General features: G+C 40.0%; 1 protein-coding gene across 2 annotated transcripts in view; it reads left to right on the top strand.

Moving 5' to 3' along the window:
- grm1a (glutamate receptor, metabotropic 1a) overlaps positions 1-23,222 on the top strand; it is a 35,077-nt gene extending 11,855 nt beyond the window's left edge. For both annotated transcript variants that reach the window (XM_085431909.1, XM_085431907.1), the window contains exons 4-9: positions 11,092-11,327; positions 12,818-13,064; positions 13,606-13,774; positions 16,503-16,629; positions 18,534-19,470; positions 20,977-23,222. In XM_085431909.1, coding sequence (XP_085288035.1) covers positions 11,092-11,327; positions 12,818-13,064; positions 13,606-13,774; positions 16,503-16,629; positions 18,534-19,470; positions 20,977-21,790 — 2,530 coding nt within the window. In that variant the 3' untranslated portion in view covers positions 21,791-23,222. The remainder of the gene's footprint in view (positions 1-11,091; positions 11,328-12,817; positions 13,065-13,605; positions 13,775-16,502; positions 16,630-18,533; positions 19,471-20,976) is intronic.
- Positions 23,223-24,474: the final 1,252 nt, after the last annotated feature.

Genomic DNA, 24,474 nt, shown 5'->3' with positions numbered 1-24,474 from the left:
AGAGAAGGGTTGTGGTGGGACACATTTAAAGTGTTTTTTCCATCATCTCTAAGGCTCTCATCTCCTCCACATCTCAGGAAGGAAAGCGTGGAGGATGTGGAATTTTGCCTATTGACTTCTCCTTGCGAGTAATTTGGCAAATTGCAGGGTTTCAGCGAAGAGCGATGTTATCTCTGGCAATATAGCACTGAAAACACCGCCAAAATAAACGGGTATATTTGCCATCCAGAACTGTAGATCCAGAAAGGGTTAGGGCTAAATTTCTGATTTATTCTGCTTGGGTGTAACCCATAGTAGCTCTCACTGAGTCAAATCTTTAAAAAAAATATGTTTAAGGTAAAGGAAACTCTTTGGATATCAAGTTTAAGGAGTTAAAATCTTTTTTTCCAATTTGGTGATGGTTTCAAACTGAAATCCAACACTTCAGAAGAGTGCGTTTCATGTACTGCATTCGTGTTTTCACCATCTTAGATTCTCCTCTTTATTGGTGATGTGCTTCATGTTTGCTTTCAAGCAACGGCTTCCTTTTGTTAGACTTCCAGTTTCCAGCAAAGTCGTGACTGATGAATCAGTTCTGAATGCAAAGATTCGAGATAGAGAGAGAAGGTGTGGAAGGCAACACGAGGCCTGGGAGAGAAACCTCCTTCTCACATTATCCTCAGTCTGTGATGTGACCCTCTATTTTCTGACCCCCCTGCTCTAAGGAAAGTTTAGAGTTTCATGAATTAAGGGCAGTATGTTTGTTTGTTAGGAGAACAGGGCTTACAGTACCGCTGGAACAAAAGGCTCGTGTGCTGCTTGTGCTGCAGTCACCATGGAGATTTTGTTTGGCCTCGAGATGGAGTTGGTATGATCGTCTCGCTGCAGATCTGTCACTCAGTCTGTCAGCGGGGGCTCCACAGAATACAGCACAATAGTCCCTTCTCAGAAAATATGGCTGACATCTGAAAAATTCATCCCAGCAACAACAGTAACAAAGATGGTAATTATAAGATAAGAAAACATTGGCGATGATCATTCAGTAATGGAGCCTGGCTCGCGAACACTTGTGGCTCCGAAAGTATATTCAAGTTGAGTCAGAATTCACGATTACATCTGTTTGTGTTCCACTGTGCAAGGGAGCACAATGAGCTCCATTTGAATATTTATAACACGCCTCTGATGTTAATTGAAAGCAGCCACACTTTGTCAAGGACATCTCCCTCTCTGCAATTGAAGCCCGGTGCTCCCAAAGTGCACAGCGACGGGTGAATGACATTGGAGCGATCAAAAATAGCACTCGGGCTTTGCATCTGGACACAGTTGTCAGATCCAGATTAGTAGAAGCTGAGAAGCTTTCTGCTGCAGACAGCTAACAGTGGACCAACAGAGTAGCGAAAGATGCCACAGAAAATCTGAACCTCCACTCAAAACATCACAGAAAAAAGAAAAGCAATCAATAGCAATGTTTTTTACAACGGTTTGCAATTTAAATAGCAAACATTGTTTTTCCAGCTTTTTAGAATCGCTGCCAGTCGGACTGCCTCAAGTGTTGGACGGTTTCTCAGATGAAATAAGCGACTGGAATTCATCATCCTGGGCTCTGAGTTATTCTCACGTAACGCCGGATAGTGCTCGCCCCAACCCCGGCTGGGTAAAGCAGCGGGCTGAGTAAAAGGAGAGGCAATCGGCAGTGAATTGAAAAAAGAGTAGAAGAAAAAAAAGTCTTTTACCTAAAAGGCCTTTGTGAAGCAAATGGATCCAGACCTACCTCGCTGGCTTAGTTTCCCATAACCTATAAATATTTATTACTTTTACAGTATTTCTTTTCTCATGGGCAGTTAATATGGTACAAAACCATCCCCATAAAATAGTGTATTATGTAAATAAATATTACGTAAGGCTACAGTTTGTCTTTAGGAGAGAATGAGGCTTTTTGCCCTTTCTGTTAACATTTAAAGCAAAAATATTGCATTATTAGATTTTTGGGGTACATGTGGCATAATGATAGTTTTCTAACATGTTACTTGTACAGTTGTACAAGAAAAATATCAAACTTACACCATCCATCCATCCAGTCGCTTCCGCTTATCCTTTTCAGGGTCGCAGGGGGCGCCGGAGCCTATCCCAGCTTTCATAGGGCGAGCGGCGGGGTACACCCTGGACAGGTCGCCAGTATGTCGCAGGGCTAACACACAGGGACAGACAACCATTTGCGCTCACATTCACTCCCACATTTACACCTATGGGCAATTTGGATTAATCAATTAACCTGCATGTCTTTGGACGGTGGGAGGAAGCCCAAGTAAGTCAAACATACACCTTAATCAAAATGATACTGGTTAATAAGTCCTATAGTTATATAGTAATAATGTAACAAAATATGCTGAGAATGGAAAGAAAAACATCTAAAAGAGCATTCTCCTCGCACTTTAATAGAAATTCTGCATTAACTTTATCAAGTATTCATAAAATATCATTGAGATTTTTGTGATGAGATTTTTTATTGAACTGACGTCTCTTGGCAGTAAAAAGCAAATGCTATTTTTTCCCAGCAGTGTTTCTTGTCATTGTGGAGGACAGTGATCTCCCAACTCAAACTGGAGCATGATGAATAAATAAAAGCAGCCTGGATAGGCTTTAAAGGCTTCCCAGCAAACCCAGGGCCTCTGCGTCTCGCTGTTATACCGCCAAGTAGCTAACAAGCCACCACTTCTGTTTTAACTCAGAAGAACGCAGATTGAGAGAAATAAGAGAAAATGAGGAGAATGGAAGAGCGGGGAGACAGAATTTGGTAGACAGAGGATTAGTGCTTAGCTGAGAAGACTAGCGTTGGTGTGATGAGATCTTCATCCGCCTGAACAGTTTCAAATGAATTAAGAGTGTTGTGGGATCGGGATGAAGATGGAGAACTGAGACCTGAAAAAAAAAACAAAGATAGCAGCATTGAAAATGTATAAAACATTTACTTAAATACTGCTCTTAAGAAAATATATGAGACTCTTTTTTTATTTATTGGAATATTTAAATTCATTATGTTTTGACTCAGTGTGTTCACTACTTTCCTACAAGTCATATGTTCACCTTATAACATGTGATGCTTGTGTTTTTATTCAGGTGAGGTTTGTAATAGAAATGCTGTACTATGCTATCAGTCACCATAACAAAAGTCCTTGTAAGGATAATAAGCTGCTGGGTTATTTGTAACATCTCAGCATGCGTTTTTATGGTATGGTGCGGAGGTATGTTACTAGCCTGTATGTCCATCGGCTTGGTTGTCCTTGAGTTTAGAAATTGTAAAGAGTTTCATGAATAGCTGTTATTTACAGGCTGAGGCGCTTGGGTGCAGTTTATTTCATCAGTTTTCATTTCATTTAGGGGTCTTGCGGTTTTTGGTTGCAGTAGTGAATGTCCTTCAAGAAGCCTGAAGTACAATTCCTGAAAACTATTCAAAGAAATGACAAGAACATTTGCCTAGGAGAGTTCAGGCTGTGCTGAAGAACAAAGGTGGTCATACCAACTACTTACTCACAAGCTCGTTAAAATTAGATAAATATGAAAAAGTATATTTTTGCCTTTCCGTGTTTTTCTGATTCAATACAACTTTGTACCCATTTCCCATTTTCAAACCAAAAGAAATGAGGCATTGTAATTACACTATTTCCAATGCTAAGCACAAAAATTGCATTCACTTGTATGTAGATCACTAAATTTAACTGGAGAATGTGCAAAAAGATAAATGACACCAAAATAAGATATAAAAGAGAAACAGTATGAGGTTTAAACCTTGAAAGGGAGAACTTTTGTCCATCATCCTCTGCTACACCCTAAAGGGCTATTAGGGTGGAGAAATTAGGGTTAGTGTAAGGCAAGCATTTAGATTAGCTTGGAAATGCAATATGCCCATAAACACAAATGTTCAAACATGTGGGTTTAACATGACGATGAAACATTAAAAAGACAATTTTATTGACTTTTATTACTTTTAGAACAAATAAACGTTGGCATTTTAAATTTGTGTGAAGCAGACAGATTAAAAGTTTTTTTTTCTATTAACTAACTGAACTTTTTGTACAGAGCAATTAGGAAACTCTTGACTCCCCTATCCCCCCTTCTTCTTTTTAAAGTAACTCTTCTCATTCATCCTCCAGGGGAAACAGTGCATGTGATTAAATCTCTGCCCTGCCAATTAATTCATGCCTTCATAAATATACAAATGTGCTATCAAACTGGAACTAGATCATCCGGCAGAGCGAACAGAGCTCTCGGTCTGCTCTCTGTTGTGTACACTTCTATTAATTATACAGCTGTCGACACACTGTGCTCCTCTAAACAATGCCACACATCATCGAGCCTTAGTATGTTATCAAAATGCGCTCGTCTTAATGCTAAGCATATGCCGTTGAAGGGATAGCAGCTTGCTGACTTTACTCGCCGAGATAAATACTGACTTAGATTTATTAGATTTCAGTAGATTTTTTGGGGAAAGTATGGAATAAAGGGGAAGTGAAATTTTATTATTTTATTCTAAAAGCTTTTATTGATCTGTGAACGTAGGCATACACTCATGGACCACACGATAGAGCGGTGTTTATCAAGTCCTGCCTATAAGATGAGCATCAGTGTAATCTTATATCACTATAACACTGTGAAACCTCTAAGCATCTTAATCTTAGATCCTACAGCTTTTTTCAAATCATTATCTCGATTTTTTTTCGAGTCTGGCTTCCTGTCAGATTTGGAATTTAGTTCCAAATTCTTTTAATTACTTTTACATAACATCATAACTGATCCAATATAGAAAATCGGCAGCTTATTTTGCCATAATCACTGACTTTGAACTCAAATATTAAGCCCAGTGCCTTCCCAGTTTGTTCTAATTCTTTAACAAATCATGGATGTGGATTAATATTTCTTGGACAGGTTTCCGGTGGCTGCTTTGTAAAGAGACAAAAAGAGATACATGAATAAAGACTCACATCATAACTGCTTAATATCACCATAATGCTATTTACAATGTTGTCCATGGTTCATCTTCAGAATTCGCCCATACGATCACCTCTGAAAGAGTCACATGGATCATTTATGGATGGTGAAATAGACGCTTTTCAGGTATTATTAATAATATTATTTCATCAGCCAAGAATTATTTTTGCAATACTTTATAAACGTGTTAGTCTGTGTTCGTTCTTACTGGCGCTTAGTGGGAAAACTACAAAACTAACACTCTTGAACAACAGCGACTCCTTAATCTGCTTAAACAGGTGTTCCTGTAGTATATCTAACCCAGGTTATGTAATAATGGGCCTTCCGATATGCGGTGTGAACATTGAGGTGACATTAAATCAGATTTGATCCCATTAGGCATCCCTCTGGTGGCCCGAGAGTTTTGATGAGCTGTTTGGAGCCCTGCCAGACGACGCCATCCTGAGAGAGGCGAGCGAGAAAAGAGAATGTCATTTTACCTCATCACAAACTCTACTGTGAGAAACAGTCGAGCACGTCTTCTGCGCGTTGTGCATTATTCATGTCGCGTGTTGAACAGCACTTCTGTCTCTCCATCTATCTCTTCTTCTACGCCCCTCCTGTCTTTTTATCCGCGAACAGTCGGCTTTTCTCTCACATAAAACCTGAAGTGTACTGACCACATTAGGACGCGTTAAATGCAGTTAGCCTCCAACGTATGTGTGACTCGGAACATCGAAATGGAAATCTGCAGGCTAGTGTATGAGTCTTTGTGCCTCTCCCTGTACTACATGTACTGAAATGGAGGGTAAAGGACAAGGACTGTATTCACTTAGACTAAATGAAGTAAACGTGACCAGGACTAATGCAGTTCACGTTTCTCCAACTCTTGACTTAATTACAAGGAAGAAAATAATGAGTCGGCTGAATTATGATCTCCAAATATACGACAGAAAATACTGTAAACATGTTGAAACATGTTAGGCAAATATATACTGCAGTAGTTACCCACATAAAACAGATGTTATGTTGTGTTATTTTGCCCACTCACAATTACCTAACACTGTTGCTGTCTTTAGCAATATTAGCTGCATGCAGCAGAGGATTTTTAATGAATTTTGGAGCCTTGGAGAACAACATTCATTAGAAGCTATCAAAAAAATGCTACATAAAGCATACCTTTGTCAACCTATCATGCATTGCAATATGTCAATACAATTGATATCAAATTGATTAATTAATTATGCAAATATGCAAACCTGTTCTTCCTAGATACACCACTCTGACTAAAGCATACTTGAATGGCACTGACTGAGCTGTTCTTAAACAAAAAGAAAAATGACCAGCGATTAAAGTCAGGGAGCCAAACAAGATGAGAAAAGCTTTTCTAACTTTTTTTTTTTTTTTACATTTACATTTTCCAAAGCTGCTGAATTGGAATCCATCCATCCATCTTCTTATGTTCATCAGTTTCAGGGTCGTGGTGCTGGAGACTAGCCAAGCTGTCTTGGGGTGAGAGGTGGGAGTACACCTTGGACAGGTTGTCAGTCTATCACGGGGCTCACACATGGAGACAGCCAACCATTCACGCTCATATTCACACCTACAGCCAATTTAGAATTGACACTTAACCTGACATGCATGTTTTTGGACTGTGGGAGGAAGCCAGAGTAAAAGGAGGGAACGCACGCAGTCACGGGGAGAAAAGTCCACAAAGACCTTTTTGTTGTGTTTCAACATCAGGCTTTGGAATGGAGTGCTGTAATGTACAGTACTTCTGGAGGTTTCTTGCCTAAAAATAAACAATTAAAGTAACCTACAGCATGCACATTATTGCAAAGATGGTACTGAGGAATATTAGCATAATATTAAATTATTAACTATCATTTGAAAGTATTGAATATACCTTATTTATCTTCTCATTTCACCTCTTATATAGACTGGCGCTATTATACCCTTTTCTTATTTGAGCCTTCTTGCCCAAGACTGGGCAGGTTTTTGGACGGGACCATTTACCCAACCCAGAACTCTCAGAACTGTTTGGATTGTGTTGTAAGAAAAGAAAACCCCCAAGCCTCTGCAGCAGGTGATTAAAGCAGAACATCGCCAGTACTCATCGACTGAGCATCAGCGACATCGTCAAGGTGCAGGGCCCAAATTATATTAAAAGACAATATCCAGCCCAGTCACAGCCTGTTCACCCTTCTGCTGTTTGGCAAGCAGTACAAAAGAATTAGTATCAGACTTCAACACGCTATTTTCCCTTAGGCTGTGAAACTTGGGAACTTATCTTGCGCAAGCAACAACAACAGTTAGTTATTTATTCATTAAGTTTTAATTGTTTTTTTATCCCCTGGACTATGAATTTTGTAATTCAAGAGCATACACCCATTGCACAATGCTTCATCATACTGTGCATATAAAATGCCTTTTATTTTTATCAGTATGGTTACACATCACCTGGTGCTGAATGTGCCAGTTGAGTATTCATAGGATTGATTAATCAATCGATTATCATTCCATCATAATTCTTTGAGTTTCCAGCTCCTGGTCAGTAAGTTGATCATGGTGTGGTTTTCTTTTAGGACACAAAGCCTGTAGAGAGGTGATGGGATCGAAAGGTTGGACATTAGGGTCAGCTGGAGCTACTTTAACAACGTCTGGATTACATGGGGTTTATTTTTAGGATGTTTTTTTAGTTCCCTGCTGGCTGAAGGAACCCACGTGGATTTTACCACGAGAAGGGTGGAATAGCTCAACCATAAATTCTCACAAATTAGTTTCAATGTCTCCTTTTTCTTGACTGGCAGTAATTGTTGAGGAAAAGGTCAGAGACTTCGACCTGCACCTACATGAACAGGCACACGTCCTTATCCATCATTCAGCGCATCCTGTGTGTGAGGTGCCTAATTGGTTCCGCGGTGAATCATATCTAATTGGCGTGTAGCTGTCTATAGCGAAGGTACGTTGAATCAGTAGACTGAATCCCACATAAAAGTGTAGAAGAGTGTAAAAGAGAGTAAAAGCTGAAGAGCAGTGCTGCTGGAAGCTTTCAATGGGACAGAGAGAAAGAGCAAGTTCATTGTGGTGTTATTTATCTGTTAATTTGTTTTTTCAGTGTCCCCATCACTGGTGTTTTCCATCTCTCTTAGAGCCCAAATCAAATTAGCTCAGTAGGCTAGAAATTCTTGCGCACAGGGTTACAAAAGTAAACAAACAGGCAAGCTGACTTGATTGTGTAAAGTCTGCATTTATTGTTGAGGCACTATTGCTGAGATGATTACGGTCTTCTTAAATTGAGGCTTGCTGCAGGGGACGTGAGATAAGTCCCCAAGCCGCCATGCTAATTTAGCGCTGCACAAGAGCCGAGGCTGCAGTCTACCTACTTGTGATGGAATATTATTTAAATAAAAGCAACGCCTGACTTAAAGTTTTGACTTGTGCTATGATACTCTTCTGTCATCGTTTTTGCTTTGTTAAAGGATACTTATTCTACAGCCCAAGCAGAGAAATCCATAAGATTTGGACCACTGCTGAAGTTTAACACTGCTTTGTTGCTAGTTAGGCCTCCAGTATTAATAGCATACCAGCCACCATAAGCCTCATTATTTTTCTGTGTCTTTAAAAACACTTTTATTAAGGTAATAAAAATGTTGGGGAGACTGGGGATAGTTGTAACGTGGGTCAGTTGTAACACTTCCAATTTCTCCAATCAGGGCTAAGTTTCAAATGATGTGACTCATCCTGTGCATGCCCAATTCAGTTCTGCTATCACATGTGAAAAATCAGCACATTTTGTCAAAAACAGACAATTTAACACCAAAAAAAGTAATTTGTATGCCAAAAAGTAAGTTTTTCTACTTTATTTCAATTTATAATAGCATTATCTGCTTTGCAGTTAAAGTCATCAAACTTAAATTATGTTATTTGTATGTCTATGGGGATATATTCTGTGTAGGTCTTTAGTGCTAATGTTTTAGCCGTTAGCTGTAATGTTAGCTAGTTCATGGCTATAGGAGTCTGGGTCAGTTGTAATAATAATGTACGTTACAACTTACCACACTATTACTTTAACTTATATTAAACAAGTTGGGGCAACGACATCAGCAGAGAGAGGTTCACTGGTCGCTTTTGTATATGCGGTTAATGCCATTGGCAACACAATTCCTCCACTGTTTGTGTTCCCACACATACATTATGCAGACCACTGTATCAGAGATGGACCAGTAGGAAGTACTGGTAGTGGAAATAAATCAGGATGGGTGCAAGAAACAGATTTCCTCATCTTTCTGAAGCACTTTGCAAACCACACCAAGGTAAGCCATGATAAAAAGTAATGTTATTGCGATGCTGGTGAACAACTACATTTTTTCAGCTTCATTGTTATGTTCAAAATTGGTGCAAGAGTTGTAGGTTATAATGCCCACTGAGCCAATGAGGCCAAACTCAAGGAAGACCAACCAAAATTAATGAAATATTCAGTTGCAGAAAATTCCATAATTTGTCTTTTTGGGGGGTTGGAATAAGTTCAAAAGCTAGATTTCTGCATTCTGTCACACACACACACACACACACACACACACACACACACACACACACACACACACACACACACACACACACACACACAGAGCTACATAAATGGCTCTAAGTGCATTCATGTGTTGAATAAACAAAGATTACATGTTAATGTTTTGTTAGTACCCTTATTTCATTGTGTTACATTTCACCCCAGGATATGTTACAACTAACCCAGACTATGGGGTCAATTGTAACATTTCACTCTTTGTGTTTGAGGCCATACCATGCAATGGGTAATTGTGCTGCAGAGAAAATAGCTGCACTATTTAATAGCCGAGACATGTAAATACTTTGCATTACATTTTGAATCCACTACCTTTAAAAGAGCTCCAATTTACAGACAGAAATGTCAAAAATGTTACAACTATCCCCGGTCTCCCCTACTTTGGCTCTGAGAGAAGTTTCATTGTTAAAAGTTACAGGGATAACAGTGATTTAGCACAGTGCTTCAGTTTAAAGATTTGGTGTAACTAATATCTTTGTGCTTGTGCTAAACACCTATCCTCTCCTGACTAATGTGATTATGATCAAAGCGAACAATCTGTCCTCTCGTACAGTGATACTCAATTTACAGCCTGTAAGACAAATGAGTCCCACCACAGGATGACAGCTGGCCTGTCAACCACTTTCTAATTCATTTTAAAACACAGTCAGACACATCTGCAACTAAAATGCATGTACAGCCTTTGATCACAGTAAAATATTTCCTCACTATATTTGGAGTTAAGGCTCTGTTTTGGGACCCCACCACCTTCGCAGACACATACATATAAAGCTTGAGCAGCAACACGGCTTTTCATAAAAAGACATAGCAGGCAACAGTAGCAAAAGATACAGCGTGATACATGTGATCGGAGAAGAAGAAGAAGCTGGAGTGAAGGTTGCAAGATATCCAGCAACTGTAGGCAGGTTAAAGCAATTTAAATGCTTTTATGAGATTTCCTAGCTGGGTATTCATGGAGCACGTGCAAAGGAATCAGCTGAGCCATCAGCTGATAGGGGCTGACATTAAGATCAGCTGATCTGCTATGCCCTTTGACCTTGTGGCCTACCTGAACTAACCCTATGGTTGATTGATGATGTATGAGTTTGATGATTTATTTTATAGCCTTAATGTGAAACCTTCTACTAAGTTCATGTAGTTCATGTCAGTTGAAAGAAACAGGACACTAAAGTTTACCTTACGATAATATTATTAATAATAGTTCATTTTTTTAATTAAATCAAATTAAATGTAACTTTTTTTACTACTTGGTCTCTGACATCCATCCATTCAGCAAGTGTCTCAAACCCTCGTTGTTTACATCGTGTTGAATGAATGAACAAAGCAGCTTTTGTTAACAGCTTTTTGGGTTTGTCAGTCTGAATTAATAGTTGAGTACTAATTACAATATTCAACAATCCTTTATAAAACAACTATGCACAGAATATCATCAGTGTCTAACAGTACCTCTTATTACTATGATGTTTTGTCCTTCCTCAAATCTTCTTTATCTTCTAGTCTTTTATTGTCCACCCTTTGACCATAAGATCATAGTCTCCTCTTTTTCTTCTGTCTGTCTGTAGCGATGGATGGGCAGACCGTTACGAAGTTGTGGAGGGTTATGAGCAGGAAGCAGAGGGAGGCATCACAATGAAGCTCCAATCAGCGGTGGTCAGGTCCTTTGACGACTATTACCTAAAGCTACGTCTGGACAGCAATACCAGGAACCCTTGGTTTCCAGAGTTCTGGCAGTATCGTTTTCAGTGCCGCCTCCCAGGCCATCCCCAGGAAAAGAAGAACTACAAAAAAGTCTGCTCCGGTAGGACATAACAAAATTTTTGACGTTCATAAGTAGGAGTGGATATTTTTTCAAACAAATGACTAGTCACAGAGTTTAGTTTTTCAGGCACTGTCTTCTTTTCTTCTGACCATAGGGTTAAATATGATCATGAATATAAGAACAGAACTCGTGAATATTAATAAAACCTGTGATTTATTTTTTCCCCCCTGTGTTTTCCTCCATGAATATTCTCTCCATTTGCTCGCAAAAGGTGATCACGGTAAATTGTGTTCTTGACTTGTTGATAGCTTTTCAACCACAATTCAAAAACTGCTCCAAACAAATCCACCCTGCAGAATGGCATTAAGACGAATTGGTCAGCATGCTTCTAAATTCAAACGATCAATAAAAATCAACAAGTGGTTTGTGATGACACTCAGAGCTGTAAGGTTGTGGACGCTTTTCTACTTTGTATCACACGTTTACAAACCTCTTATGTTCCATAGATCTTCGAGGTGGTAAGTGTATCTTTCTAGACACGATTATTACAACAACTGTCTGAATTTCATCTGCACTTTGTTTGCATTTGACTCCTCCAAGACAGGATGAGTTTGACTGATGCTTTTTTAAACCCAGCGCTCTCTGTAATATCTGCGATTTAGTCAAATAAAGTAGATGGGTAGATGTCTTCATCCTGGCAGGCTTAGAGTGCGAAATTCATCAGTCAAACTCTGATGCAAAGCACTTGCTTGTTTGGTCTGTACGAGGAAAAGGAAAGAAAACAAAAGTTGACATATACGTTGGAAAGCTGCACAAATGAATGGCTCACTCAGCACACGCTGCTGACACAAACACCTGAAAAATATGTTGTATGGTGAGAAGTTGCATCCCTTTCCCCCCCCACTGCGTGTGCATGTTGATATCACAAGCAAAACATATCAGTATTTTAAATGCACTGTCAAAGGAGGCAACAATAAATGTAGTTTTGAAGAGATCATTCCCCCCTCCTTCTGCCAAACACTGTGACTGTGGGACAGTGCCTTTAGATGACTGAAGTACCGCTTGCACAAACAGTGAGGATTTTCCCAGGCACTGGCTGTTCTCCTCATCTGTTTCCTATTGAGCTTTTGGGCATCAATGCTAATATATTTTGTTGCTGCACAAAAAAAGAGTTGTCTTTGTTTCTATATTCTTCATGTGTTCTTCGAATTTCATCATACTTCTAATGCTGTCATTCACACAGAGTAATAAATCTTTTAATACAGCAGCACAAAAAAATAGTTTAAGGAATAGTTGCATTTAAAACTCTTCCTTATGAATGTTTTTTTAATCTTCTGCCCTTTGTGATCAAGGTTAAGAAGAGGGGAAGAGATTGACAGAACTAAAAAAAAATGAATTGAGGTTAACACGGTGATTTGAGTTGTACAGTTAATTTCTCTATCTCTCTTTCTGCCTTGAAGCAGATTTTCTACACTTGCAGTTTGGAATTCTTTCGACTGTTTGACGACCTCTTCTTTCATCTCTAACAGGAAATGAAAGTCTGCAAGAGAACTATGTGCAGGATAGTAAGATGGGCTTTGTCATCAATGCCATCTACGCCATGGCTCATGGCCTTCATGATATGCACAAGGAGCTATGTCCGGGACAGACAGGGCTCTGTGAGGCGATGGATCCCATTGATGGCAGCAAGCTTCTGGACTACCTGCTCAAAACATCCTTCAGAGGAGTCTCGGGAGAGGAGATTTACTTTGACGAAAATGGAGACACCCCAGGAAGGTAAGAGGAAGAAGAAGCTAATAAAAAATTAAGAAAAGCCAAGAAATGAACATAGAGATTTGATATCACCATCTGGGTCACAAAGTGCATTTCCCCTTCTCCCACTCTCCAACTCATTAGCACACATGTGTGTCCCAGTCTTGAGCATGAGAGGATGTAATTAGTCTGGACTGGAACAGATTTAGTGGATTGTCCACTGCGGCAGTCACTTTCATGTCTTTACAGTCCAACGGACAACATTTGACAGTCAGAAAACACAGCCGTGTCATTCCTCTGTCAGCTGGAGGTTAGGTGCAGCGCATCCTGGTTCAGTATAAAAATGAGGGCACACTGTGCACTGGTATGAGCGCTTGATGTCACATAACAGAGTTGTAAGCAGTTTGCGGCTTCAGATAAGAGGAAAGGCTTAAGCTGTGAAGTTGTTATCATTAAATTACCTTTCACTCTGATTCTCTCCTTTCCCACTCCCTCTCAAATCCTTCCCTTTCTCACTTAATAAGTGTGTTAATACGCAGTCCTCCGTCTCTCCTCAAACATCCAGGTATGACATCATGAATTTACAGAGCGTGGGTGATGATCGCTATGACTACATAAACGTGGGGTCGTGGAGCGAGGGCATCTTGAGCATCGATGACAACAAACTGTGGATGAACAGCAGCGACATGGTTCGCTCAGTCTGTAGTGAGCCCTGTTCCAAAGGACAGATAAAGGTAGGGATTCAGATCCTCCTTAAAGTAAATTCCCATACGAACTCATCCGTATCCTTCTCTGAGATATCACCTCGGCACATTTCACACTCTTCCAGAGCGACCTAATAATCATTTAATGTTTGAGAAAAATGCAAAATTTTTCACGTTTTAGAAGACAAAGAACAATTAAGAAGCCTTTATAGAATTTAGCTGAGGTTTAGTTGACAACCAGAGCTTTATGCGATGACGTAAAGGGCTGTCCTATGGATTTCTCAATCTTGTTTTTACCTCGCCTTAATAAAAATAGACTTAGCAGGATAACTGAGCTGGAAAATACTTTGATCCAGCTTCAGGCACAACAAGAAGTCGGATTCTCTGAGGCTTTACAGGAAAGAATAACTTAACTCTTTGTTGCGATGCATAAAGGTGTTCTTATTTCACAAAGCCGGAAGAACGTAAAGCTTTAAAAGACCCAGACACAGTCCTCTATCAGCTTGAAGGCTGAAAAACTGTAAAGAATACTCCAGTATCATTGCTTTTTAAACACTTCTTAGTTTTATAGACTCTTGTAATACACAGTGCAGCATTCAAAATGTTTGCATTTTCTTCAAGAACTCAATCTGCCTTCTCTGTCTGATAATGAATCCGAGTCAGTCTACTTGCTTGCTACTTTATTAGAGGTACACCGAATGAAGGTGATCCACACTGATTAAATCAATTTTATTAAAACGTGTTAATCTATCACACATCATTTTGTGGCAGAGGGTGAATATTCCTGCTTGTTAGACTGGGACAATATTGGTACAGATACAGGCTGGCTGGAGAATACGATTCATCATTATGATAAAGCACTTATAGACAAATTGTCAGTGTTCAGCACAGGAAATAGTTATTCTCTGTGTATAGGGATCAACTAGAGTTGACCCCTTTTAACAATACTATTCTTTCTCTTCCTCAAAACACTGGATCAGAAAATCAGAGATTATCATTGTATGCTGATAATACCCTTCTTTGTGTAGGTAGTGCAGTTTCCTCTTTACCACATGTTTCCACTTTTGAGTTGTTCCGCTTATTATGTGAATATAAAATCAAATGGACAGCAATTAAAAGCATTCTGCCCTCCCGTATACCAGAATCTTCACGTTGACGTGTCCTCTTGTACGTCATCCACTGTAACACAAAATTGTCAAGGTAAATACAGGCACATTTGAAACCTAATGTAATTTCCCACACTAACTCAACGCTTTTATATCAATATTTAAAATGGACATACTCACTTGGGTCGATATTTACTCTTTTATGATCCCTTTTGCTTCTTCTGGCTATTTCCAAATTTTAGTATGCACTTCTAGTTCTCTCTCTTGGTTTGATTATGCTCCTTCCGTCTCTTGGAGATGAATAATATGGAATATTTTGCTGCCTCACAGATTGCAGGACCTAGTAATTAAATTTGGAAGGTGTAATTAAATTTCTTTTGCTACTTGCTATACTGGTAACAAAAAAAAGTGCATGCAGATCTTAAAGGGCACAACCATTTGCCATTTTCTAAATTCCAAATGCAGTATGTTTTCTTTGTTGTTTCTGCAGTACAGTTATGGGGAAGTGATGTTTGAGTTTGAAAGAAAGGTCTCTGTGTTTAATGGAATTTTGAGATTTACAAGCAGAATGTAATCTACCGTGATAATCTTTTTTTTCTATCACAAATTAGGATTAATCATGTGGGCATGCAATGTCCCATCGGGATCAGCACTCCCTACAAACCCATCTTAAAAATGATTTGCCTCATCAGATCAATACTAGGACAAAGTGTGAAAAACTTTGCGTGGACTTCAGCACTCCACCTACTTCGTATGTGTTCATGTGCATGAAGGTTGCGGATGGAAATGGGGGAGGTCAAGTAAAGACATCAATATAATCATTAGGATTAAGCATTGGGGGAACCACAAATGTCTAACTTTCCAATTAATCTCTACTGTAATTAAAAAGAGAAATGTTTTAAGAGCTGAACCGGTGCCCTTACTGTACATCTGTTCCCAGTAAATATGTCATTGATTTTTCTTGCAGTGAATCTTAATCCTTTATTTGCTTAAATCACATGCTGGCAAGAAGGCTGCTGATGCTACACTGTCCTACATTTTTAAATCCTCCTCCCATTACAAATGATTTAAAGAAGGGATAATGAAGGAAAAGAGAAGTCTATGTAAATATGACAAACACGGATAAGTTCTGATGTCACATAAAAAGTTTAGGTTTGCACCATAAACTCACGGGACTTGCGCTCTACCTGAGCGAGGAGATGGACCGTTTGGGACAGTAAGCAATAAAACTGGTTTTGAGCAAAGGCTGAATAAATGCCCTCATTTCCTTCATTTGGGGACAATTGTTTTCAGACTGGCTATGCACCAAGTTGCCTCGAGGGAGGGTGCATCCTCTCTCCTAGCTGCTCATGCTTCCCCCCTCTATCTGCTTTGTTTCGTGCCCCACTTATCACCCTGCTTTACATATCACAGTGCTGGTAACAGCTTCTTTGGGAGCAGAATGTAAAAGCAGCCGGCCTTGTTTTCTAAACACTCTGTCTGGGGCTCAAAAAACGCACAAACAAATCCTCATTTTGATATCCCCTCTGTGCTGATTAATTATTTAGGTTGCTTAAGGTGAGATGTGCTTTTTTTCCACGGCTCAGTGTAGTGACTTGCTACCGAGCTTTCTTTGGCATGTTGTTGACTGTGTGTTGTTTCTCTGCGTGCAGGTGATTAGGAAGGGTGAGGTGAGCTGCTGCTGGATTTGCACCACATGCAAGGATAACGAATATGTCCAGGATGAATTTACCTGCAAGGCGTGTGAGCTGGGATGGTGGCCGGATGATGACCTGGCAGGTAGGAGAAACAAAAACAGAAACTGTGTTTGTTTTTATTACATTGTTCATCCACACTCCTTGTCCATTACCCCTGAAACGGTTCACACTTATTATTTTGCCCATTTCATGCGTTTACCCTTAGCTCAACCACAGTACTTTTAGTGGGGCTGACTCCCCTGTTCTCTCAATAGTCATCTTCCCCCACCGTAAGGCTATTCACACAGCACCTCAGTGTAACACCTTTTTCACCATGCAGGTCCTATGCCCTTGCTTTCTTCATTTCCTCAAACCTTAACACCACTCCCTCAAAAAAATGCTGCTGCTCATTTCCTTCCTCTCTGCTCTTGTTGTGACCCGGTGCTTGTTCTGACAGCGATTTATAAAGTTGAGAGGAGCCCTCAATTCCCAGGTGTAAAATCCTATTACTGCCATGAGAGGCTTGAGGATACATTTCAGCAGTCTGTCAAGAAAGAAAAGTTTCCTTCAGTCTCATTACATTTGAAAAATACTAATAGAGAGAGGTAATATGCTATTCACTGAACAAGGGTTTACAATTGTGAATGTGTATTTTTGAAAATATGCAGCAGAAGAGTAAATTTCAAAGGTCTTCCCAGAGCTTAGAAACACAAATAAGCGATTTGAGGATTGTGTTAGATAAGTGAATGCAGATACATTTCATCTTTGCCACCCGTGTCTGTTTGCATGCATAAGGGCAAAATCATCTGCAAGCTGAGCTGGGTGTGTGGCCAAAAGAAAACAAGCAACAGTTCTCTGTCCCCACTTCCCCCTGCATTTAAATGAAACCATGCTATAAGAGCTGGTTTACACCTTGAGATGCTCATTACTACCTTTCTGATTAGAATCCCCAGAGGACGACAATTTTGTTTATTTTAAAATTTCATAATATGATTTGGCATATTAGGATTTAGCATGCAGACCAGAACTGGGTTCCTCCATGAAGTCACTGTAATGCTATTAGCAGAAGCATGTAATTTATGAAGTGTTAAGCTGGGGAAGTCTAGGGATGTCATTTTTCTCCAATTAAGCTCTCCAGACTTCTTCTCTGTGTTGGATGATGAGTATGCAGGGCATCATGACAGAAGAGAAATAGAGCTTTGGGGTGTGTAGGATGAAAAATGCAAATGAGTTCCTATCAGTGCCATAGCGCAAATGTTGGGGGCACATGTATGGGCAGCTATAGGTGTACAAGGAACTACATAAATAAGAAAAAACACATCTATTAATATGGTCATCAGCATTTAAATATTGTCAAATACATTTAGGACAGTCTAAGAAATCCAGAATCTAAAAATTTCAAACCTTTTTTTCCAGCGTGTTGTTATTGCTGTGTGAGGCTTTGGCTCTGAGGTTATACAACATTATTTCCAACACAGATTTTTCGTTCTCTTTATACCTTGAACATAACACAAAGACTTACCATAAGAAGTATTTAACATATATCAAGGTTATTAAACTTTTCTGATGCTGCTGAAAGTTCATTTTTATTATCATATAGAAAATGATGTCATCATGTCAAATTATTCACTGAGTGTAGTTTAATACTGTAAGTGTTAAAATAAAATTCCGAAAACCAAAATGTATTTAAAAAATTGCCTTACCAGTGAAGTCTATTTTCAGTGTACAACCATTAACTGTTACCCAAAAAGACCGAATGTAACAATTAAAATACTGCAGTATATATATGTATATATATATATACATATATATATATACACAATAATATGTGCATGTGGAAGGCACTAAAATCAGGCCATTGCCAACACTCTGATTTGCTTTGCCCACTCTTTCATTCTCCTTGACTAACTGCTTCCCACCATCTTTTAATGCACCTTTCATTCAGTAAAACTAACCGCAGGATGAATTAAAAAATTGACCGAACACTGTTTCCTCTACTGTTTCCAGGTTGCCAGCCCCTGCCGTTGAAGTATCTTGACTGGGCAGATGTGGAATCTATAGTTGCTGTGGTTTTCTCCTGCGTGGGCATCCTGATCACCTCCTTTGTTACCTTTGTGTTCATCCAGTACCGTGATACACCTGTGGTTAAATCCTCCAGCAGAGAACTCTGTTACATCATCTTGGCAGGCATTTTCCTAGGCTACATCTGTCCATTCACATTAATCGCCCGTCCCACAGTGGCCTCCTGCTATTTGCAGCGGCTCCTAGTGGGCCTTTCATCTGCCATGTGCTACTCTGCCCTGGTGACCAAAACTAACCGCATTGCACGCATTCTGGCTGGCAGCAAGAAAAAGATCTGCACCAGGAAACCCCGTTTCATGAGCGCCTGGGCCCAAGTGATCATTGCCTTTATGCTTATTAGTGTGCAGCTAACTCTGGAGATTACACTCATCATTCTAGAGCCCCCCGAGCCCATCAAGTCATACCCCAGCATACGTGAGGTCTACCTCATCTGTAACACCAGCAACGTAGGCATGGTAGCGCCGCTGGGCTACAATGGCCTCCTAATCATGAGCTGCACATACTATGCCTTCAAGACGCGGAACGTGCCCGCCAATTTTAATGAGGCTAAATACATTGCCTTTACCATGTACACTACCTGCATCATCTGGTTGGCCTTCGTGCCAATCTACTTTGGCTCTAATTACAAGATCATAACCACATCCTTCTCCGTCAGCCTGAGTGTAACAGTGGCACTGGGCTGCATGTTCACACCCAAGATGTACATAATCATCGCCAAACCAGAGAGGAACGTCCGAAGCGCCTTCACCACATCTGACGTGGTGCGAATGCACGTCGGAGATGGGAAGTCTGCGGCTCAATCAACAAGCAACAGCTTCCTGAATATGTTCCGCCGGAAGAAGACTGTAACAGGCAATGCCAAGTGAGTAACCTTTTGTGCTTTTTCATCTTTCTGTTTGGATTTCATTTCTGGGGTCACTGGTTAGAGACCAAAAAGGTGACTAAACTCTCAAATTGGAAAAAAAAAAATCATATCAAGCTATCACTTTTTTATGATGTGTTTGCATGTCAGTGGTCTGTTTTCATCTTTCCAGTACCCCAATGAGTGTTTGTATTTATGTAGTAAAAACTGGTTTTTAGGCACATCCCCCTCCCCCTGAGAATGAAATATCATCAGCGAAATTTAATAGGAAAGTCAAGATGGGACGTTTGCTGTTATTGATTTAAAGCTGAAAGGCCATTCAAACGTGTCAGGGATAATGAAAGTAGAGATTTCATGTGGCGATTCTAGATGTAAGACTTGCATATAACTTTTTTGAGATCCACAGCAGTGGCACATGGACAAGTGACTAAAGTAAGGAGCGGGGCAGAGAAGGAGAGTGATCCCAATATGTTTAAGTGTTGTCTCTTACCCTTGCTATGCAGCCTATCTAATCTTCTAACCCTTCAACCTTCTATACTGAGGAGCGCACTGTCAAGTGTCAAGGCTGGCAAATGTTTTGGAGTCATTCAACCTCTTTCTTGGAGAGCTGCACTGCCAGTTTGTCTATTTTATAATACAGTCTGGGGAATAATTAAAGTATCCACCATTCAGATAATCACAGCAACAAGACAGCTGAAAAGTGTTAAAGCTGAAATCAATTTTTTCTACAAGCTTTTTCCCCAATACACTATGACACTAAAAAAATCTTTAGGTCAAAAAGATGTGCTGAAAGTAATTGTTTTTTTATTGATTGGTTCTCATCTTTTGGATCATTTGTTGCCAACCTGCCTGGATTCTAGATCTCATTTAAAGACATCATTTGATAGTGTGATCCTGGCACTCCTGAGCTGGCAGTGGCAAAAATATTTTTGACTATGCAGCCCTCCAAGAGGGTGATCTGCCACCCTGCTGCTTTCGGTTTATCCTGAATTAACCTCACATTTAACTTTTCTCAGCATGAACACCCTCCCCTCACCACCTCCCCGACTAATCACATTAGAGCCAGTCCTAGCTCATTCTCCGCTAAACACTGTGTCGTCATCAGGCCAGTCCCGGCAAAACCCGAAATACTTTGCAAATGCATGCACCCCTCTTTAACAATAAAATTAGACAGTCAGGAAGAAGACAAAAATAAATGAGATGGATGGCTCTTAAATCTGTTATTTCAATGTCTGACAAAAATGTATGATCATAATGCTGTCTGCAGCACATTATGAATCACTGTTTGTGAGGCTGATAAATGTGACGCTCTTTAGAGGTCATGAGTGAACACTTTAGCCAAGCTCTTAATGTCAAGTCACGTACTTCAAAAGTATTTTAACATGCAATGAAATGTTGAAATGCTGCTGCTCTGTTGTCTTACGTTGCTGCTATGTTGATGTTGTTTTTCTGCCTTCACCTCCTGGTTTCCTGTGATAGTAACTTGGGTTTTTATCTCGTTCATAGTTCTAATGGCAAGTCTGTGTCATGGTCTGAATCAGGTCCAAGACACCCTCCGAGGGGGGGGAATGTGTGGCACAGACTGTCTGTGCATGTGAGGAAACAGGAAGCCGGCTTGAATCAGACGGCGGTCATCAGGCCCCTAACTAACACCCCCGACCCCCACAGCTGTGAGCCCTCCACCTGCAACACTGGCACCGCCTCCCAAGATCCCCCCCCAGAACCACCTGGCACTAAACCTCTGTACAACCTGACGGAGGAAGACGACGAGGGCGATGCGCAGCGCCCTCTTTGGACTCCAACTAGCACTGATCGGCTGCGAGGGCGGGAGTCGGATTTGGATGAGCCGGCTTCTCTTTTGCCCTCCCACTTGACAGGCCACACCACAGATCGCTTGCACAGGGATGTGGTGGACACGCACAGCTCCCATGCACCTGCACTGAATGACCGCACTGCCAAGGAGGCAATGCCTGCCAACGAGCCTTTGAGCTTGACACCCTCTCACCTTCCTTCAGCTCCACAACACGGGGCATTTGCAGAAGAGGGGCTTGAGGATGAGGAACTGGACCTCTTACACGGCTACATTTATGACGCCAAGGAGGAAGGGGAGAGGGAGGATGGGGAAGGTGAGGATTTAATTCAAAACAAGGCAACACTGGAGGATTCCCTAGCTCTGTCTCCCCCCTCCCCTTTCAGAGACTCTGTGTATTCAGGGGACTCTGTCACCGGCTCCCCCATCATCGATTCGATGCTCGGTAGCCCCTCGGTCTACACCGCCGACATCCTCCGAGACTACGCACACAGCTCCTCAACACTGTGAGAGCAAAAACCAACGCTGGCACAGCGGCTGTCAGCAGACTTGAGCATCACACAGAGTGCATTACACCGACACACACCGACACACAACACGTGCAACGATACGATTTAACATTTCGAGTTTTTAACATTTGTTTATTTGCTCTGACATTTGCTTGCTTAACTGTATTTATTACTCTGCTGTTATCAGTAAGTGGTTAATCGAAAATACAGGTAGACCACAAATTATCTACGAGTGCTTACGTTTCTGAGGGGCCGTGAGTGCACAAAGCCTTCCTGAAAAATGTAAAACTGGGACGCGTGCCAAAACTAGTCAGCTCTCACGCCAAATTTTTTAATGAATGAAGTAACACGGAGAGTCATAATAGAAGATGTAGCTGTGTTTTTTTTTTTTGTTTTTTTGTTTTAATAGAGACAGTGCAATTGTAGAGTCTGCAAAAAAGAAAACACGGCAAGAGAAACACAGTAGTGTTTGCGCAGCGCGCTTACACATCACAGACCAAACTTTCTCTAAAGACTGCAATAGCTTAAGTGCATTTCATGCCAGTTTTGATTAGCTCTGCTCTTCTGCTGCAGCACATGCACAGGTCTGTTCATGTGTATAGCAGTCAAAGCTTCATTCAAGAAAATCAACTTTTCATTGAGTATTCATTAAGTAACTGCACTCTTTCTCTAATCAAACCTCATTGCAGTTTATATATTACAAATTAACAAGAAAAGTGAAGTATGTTGTTTGAGTATTACATTTATGTGCCGCAAGGTGTGCTCATCACAAAAGTAGTATCAACGAACTCAGATCCTGCTGAAGACTCGCGCTGTATGATATGTGACTATGGTTACAATGTGCCAAGCAAAGTTGTTATCAGCCTACAGCCCCCGCTTTCTGTTTTATTTATTTATTTATTTTTATGACGTAGCTGGTAAACAGGTAAATAGGGTGATTGTAGATGATGGCAATGCTGTTTATTTCGTTTACACTAAAACCATAACCCTGAGAATTTTTACGCGCGTGGGAAATGACAACAGAAAAAGATTTTGCTTTCCATGCTGTGTGGATATTTCCCACATTTTCTGAGTTTGCTGTGTCATTGTAATGGAAAAACACAGTAAGTTGTACAAGTTATCAAAGTTTGTAATACTGTTAAGCCATCTCTTGTTTTTCACGCAGGTGGTATGTTTGTAATACTAATAAATGTTTCTATATTTAGAATGTCGACAGAAAAACAAAGTTTATACATTTTGCAACTGTCCTCGGATACTCGTCAAAAAGCAGTGTGTTTGTTTTTTTGGGGTAAATTTTAAGTTGAGCCAGTTGTATCCTCTTGAACACATTTGGTTGTAAAAGTAACCAATGATTGATTGCTTCTTGTAACGAGATGATACATGTTTCAATTTTGTTTAAATCTTGCATTATAAAGTTAAGTAATTTAATTGAGGTTAAGTTTCTTAGTTCTTTTATCTATAAGAATGCAAATAATTTCAAAGTACGAGACTACACAGTACGTAGTGCAATTGTATTGTATTTCCAAATGTTTTTAGTCTATTATAGTGTAAGTTGTTAAATGATCTTAACCAGTGTAAAATATATCAGGTGCCACCTGAAAAACACTGTCAAATCTAGAACGAAATAGGCCTTTATGTTTTGGGTGAGCTGAACATGAAAGATGCTGTAAAATAAAAACAAAACTTATATTAAAAAGACTGATTACTGCCTATATTAGCTGAAAAAACCAAACAAACTAAAACTAAAGTTATATTAGTGAGTCAAACATATATCCTGACACCCCCCAAATGATTCTTTAAAATGTTCCAATCTGGCCGGCCTGCAAAATGTGAACACTGTAGGGAAAGAGGGCATGCATTTTGGACCTCATAATTGCACCGCATAATGCACTGTGTTGTAAGATGTTAATAATTGCATGAAGAAAATAATTATTCAAATTGGCCAAAGATTTCAATTGTCATCACTTTTACAAGCCTCTTATTGACTGCCCTTTCATATCACACAAATAATATGTTTGAGCCAGTGTGTCATAAGTTATATTATATAGTAAGTTGCATGATATATTAGCCATGCAGTCTGCTTTTACAAACACTTGTCATTCTAAAGAGCTCCCTTGTTTGACTTTGGTACTGTAATAGAATGCTATCAATGCAACAAGTCTGTTAAATTTCGTTCTACCTAGATGCCAGGGGCATGTCTAGACGGGGGTCATGGGGTGGCACCATACCCCCATTGATATTTTCTTGAATACTTTACTGAACTTCAGGTTTAATATACTTGTACTTAATGTACGTATTTCTGTGTTATCCTTTTTCCTGCTTATATGCCACTATATTTTAGATGCAAATGTTATATCTTTAGTTTTTTTATTTTTTGAAGATAATTTCTATTATTAAACCTATAGGTCAGGGGTGTCAAACTCCAGGCCTCGAGGGCCGGTGTCCTGCAGGTTTTAGATCTCACCCTGGGTCTACACACCTGAATCAAATGATTAGTTCATTCCCAGGCCTCTGGAGAACTTCAAGACATATTGAGGAGGTCATTTTAGCCATTTAATAAGCTGTGATGGATCAAGGACACATCTAAAACCTGCAGGACACCGGCCCTCGAGGCCTGGAGTTTGACACCTGTGCTATAGGTCAAGCAAACAAAAAATATGGAAGAAATTAAATACATCAACAGCT

The sequence above is a fragment of the Copadichromis virginalis genome, linkage group LG15 (assembly GCF_057382275.1).
Source record: "Copadichromis virginalis isolate Kocher_CV1m ecotype Utaka linkage group LG15, C_Virginalis_male_GT1.1, whole genome shotgun sequence".
Taxonomy (NCBI): domain Eukaryota; kingdom Metazoa; phylum Chordata; class Actinopteri; order Cichliformes; family Cichlidae; genus Copadichromis; species Copadichromis virginalis.
The sequence above is the reverse complement of the archived record's forward strand: the minus strand, read 5'-3'. Positions and strand labels throughout refer to the sequence as shown.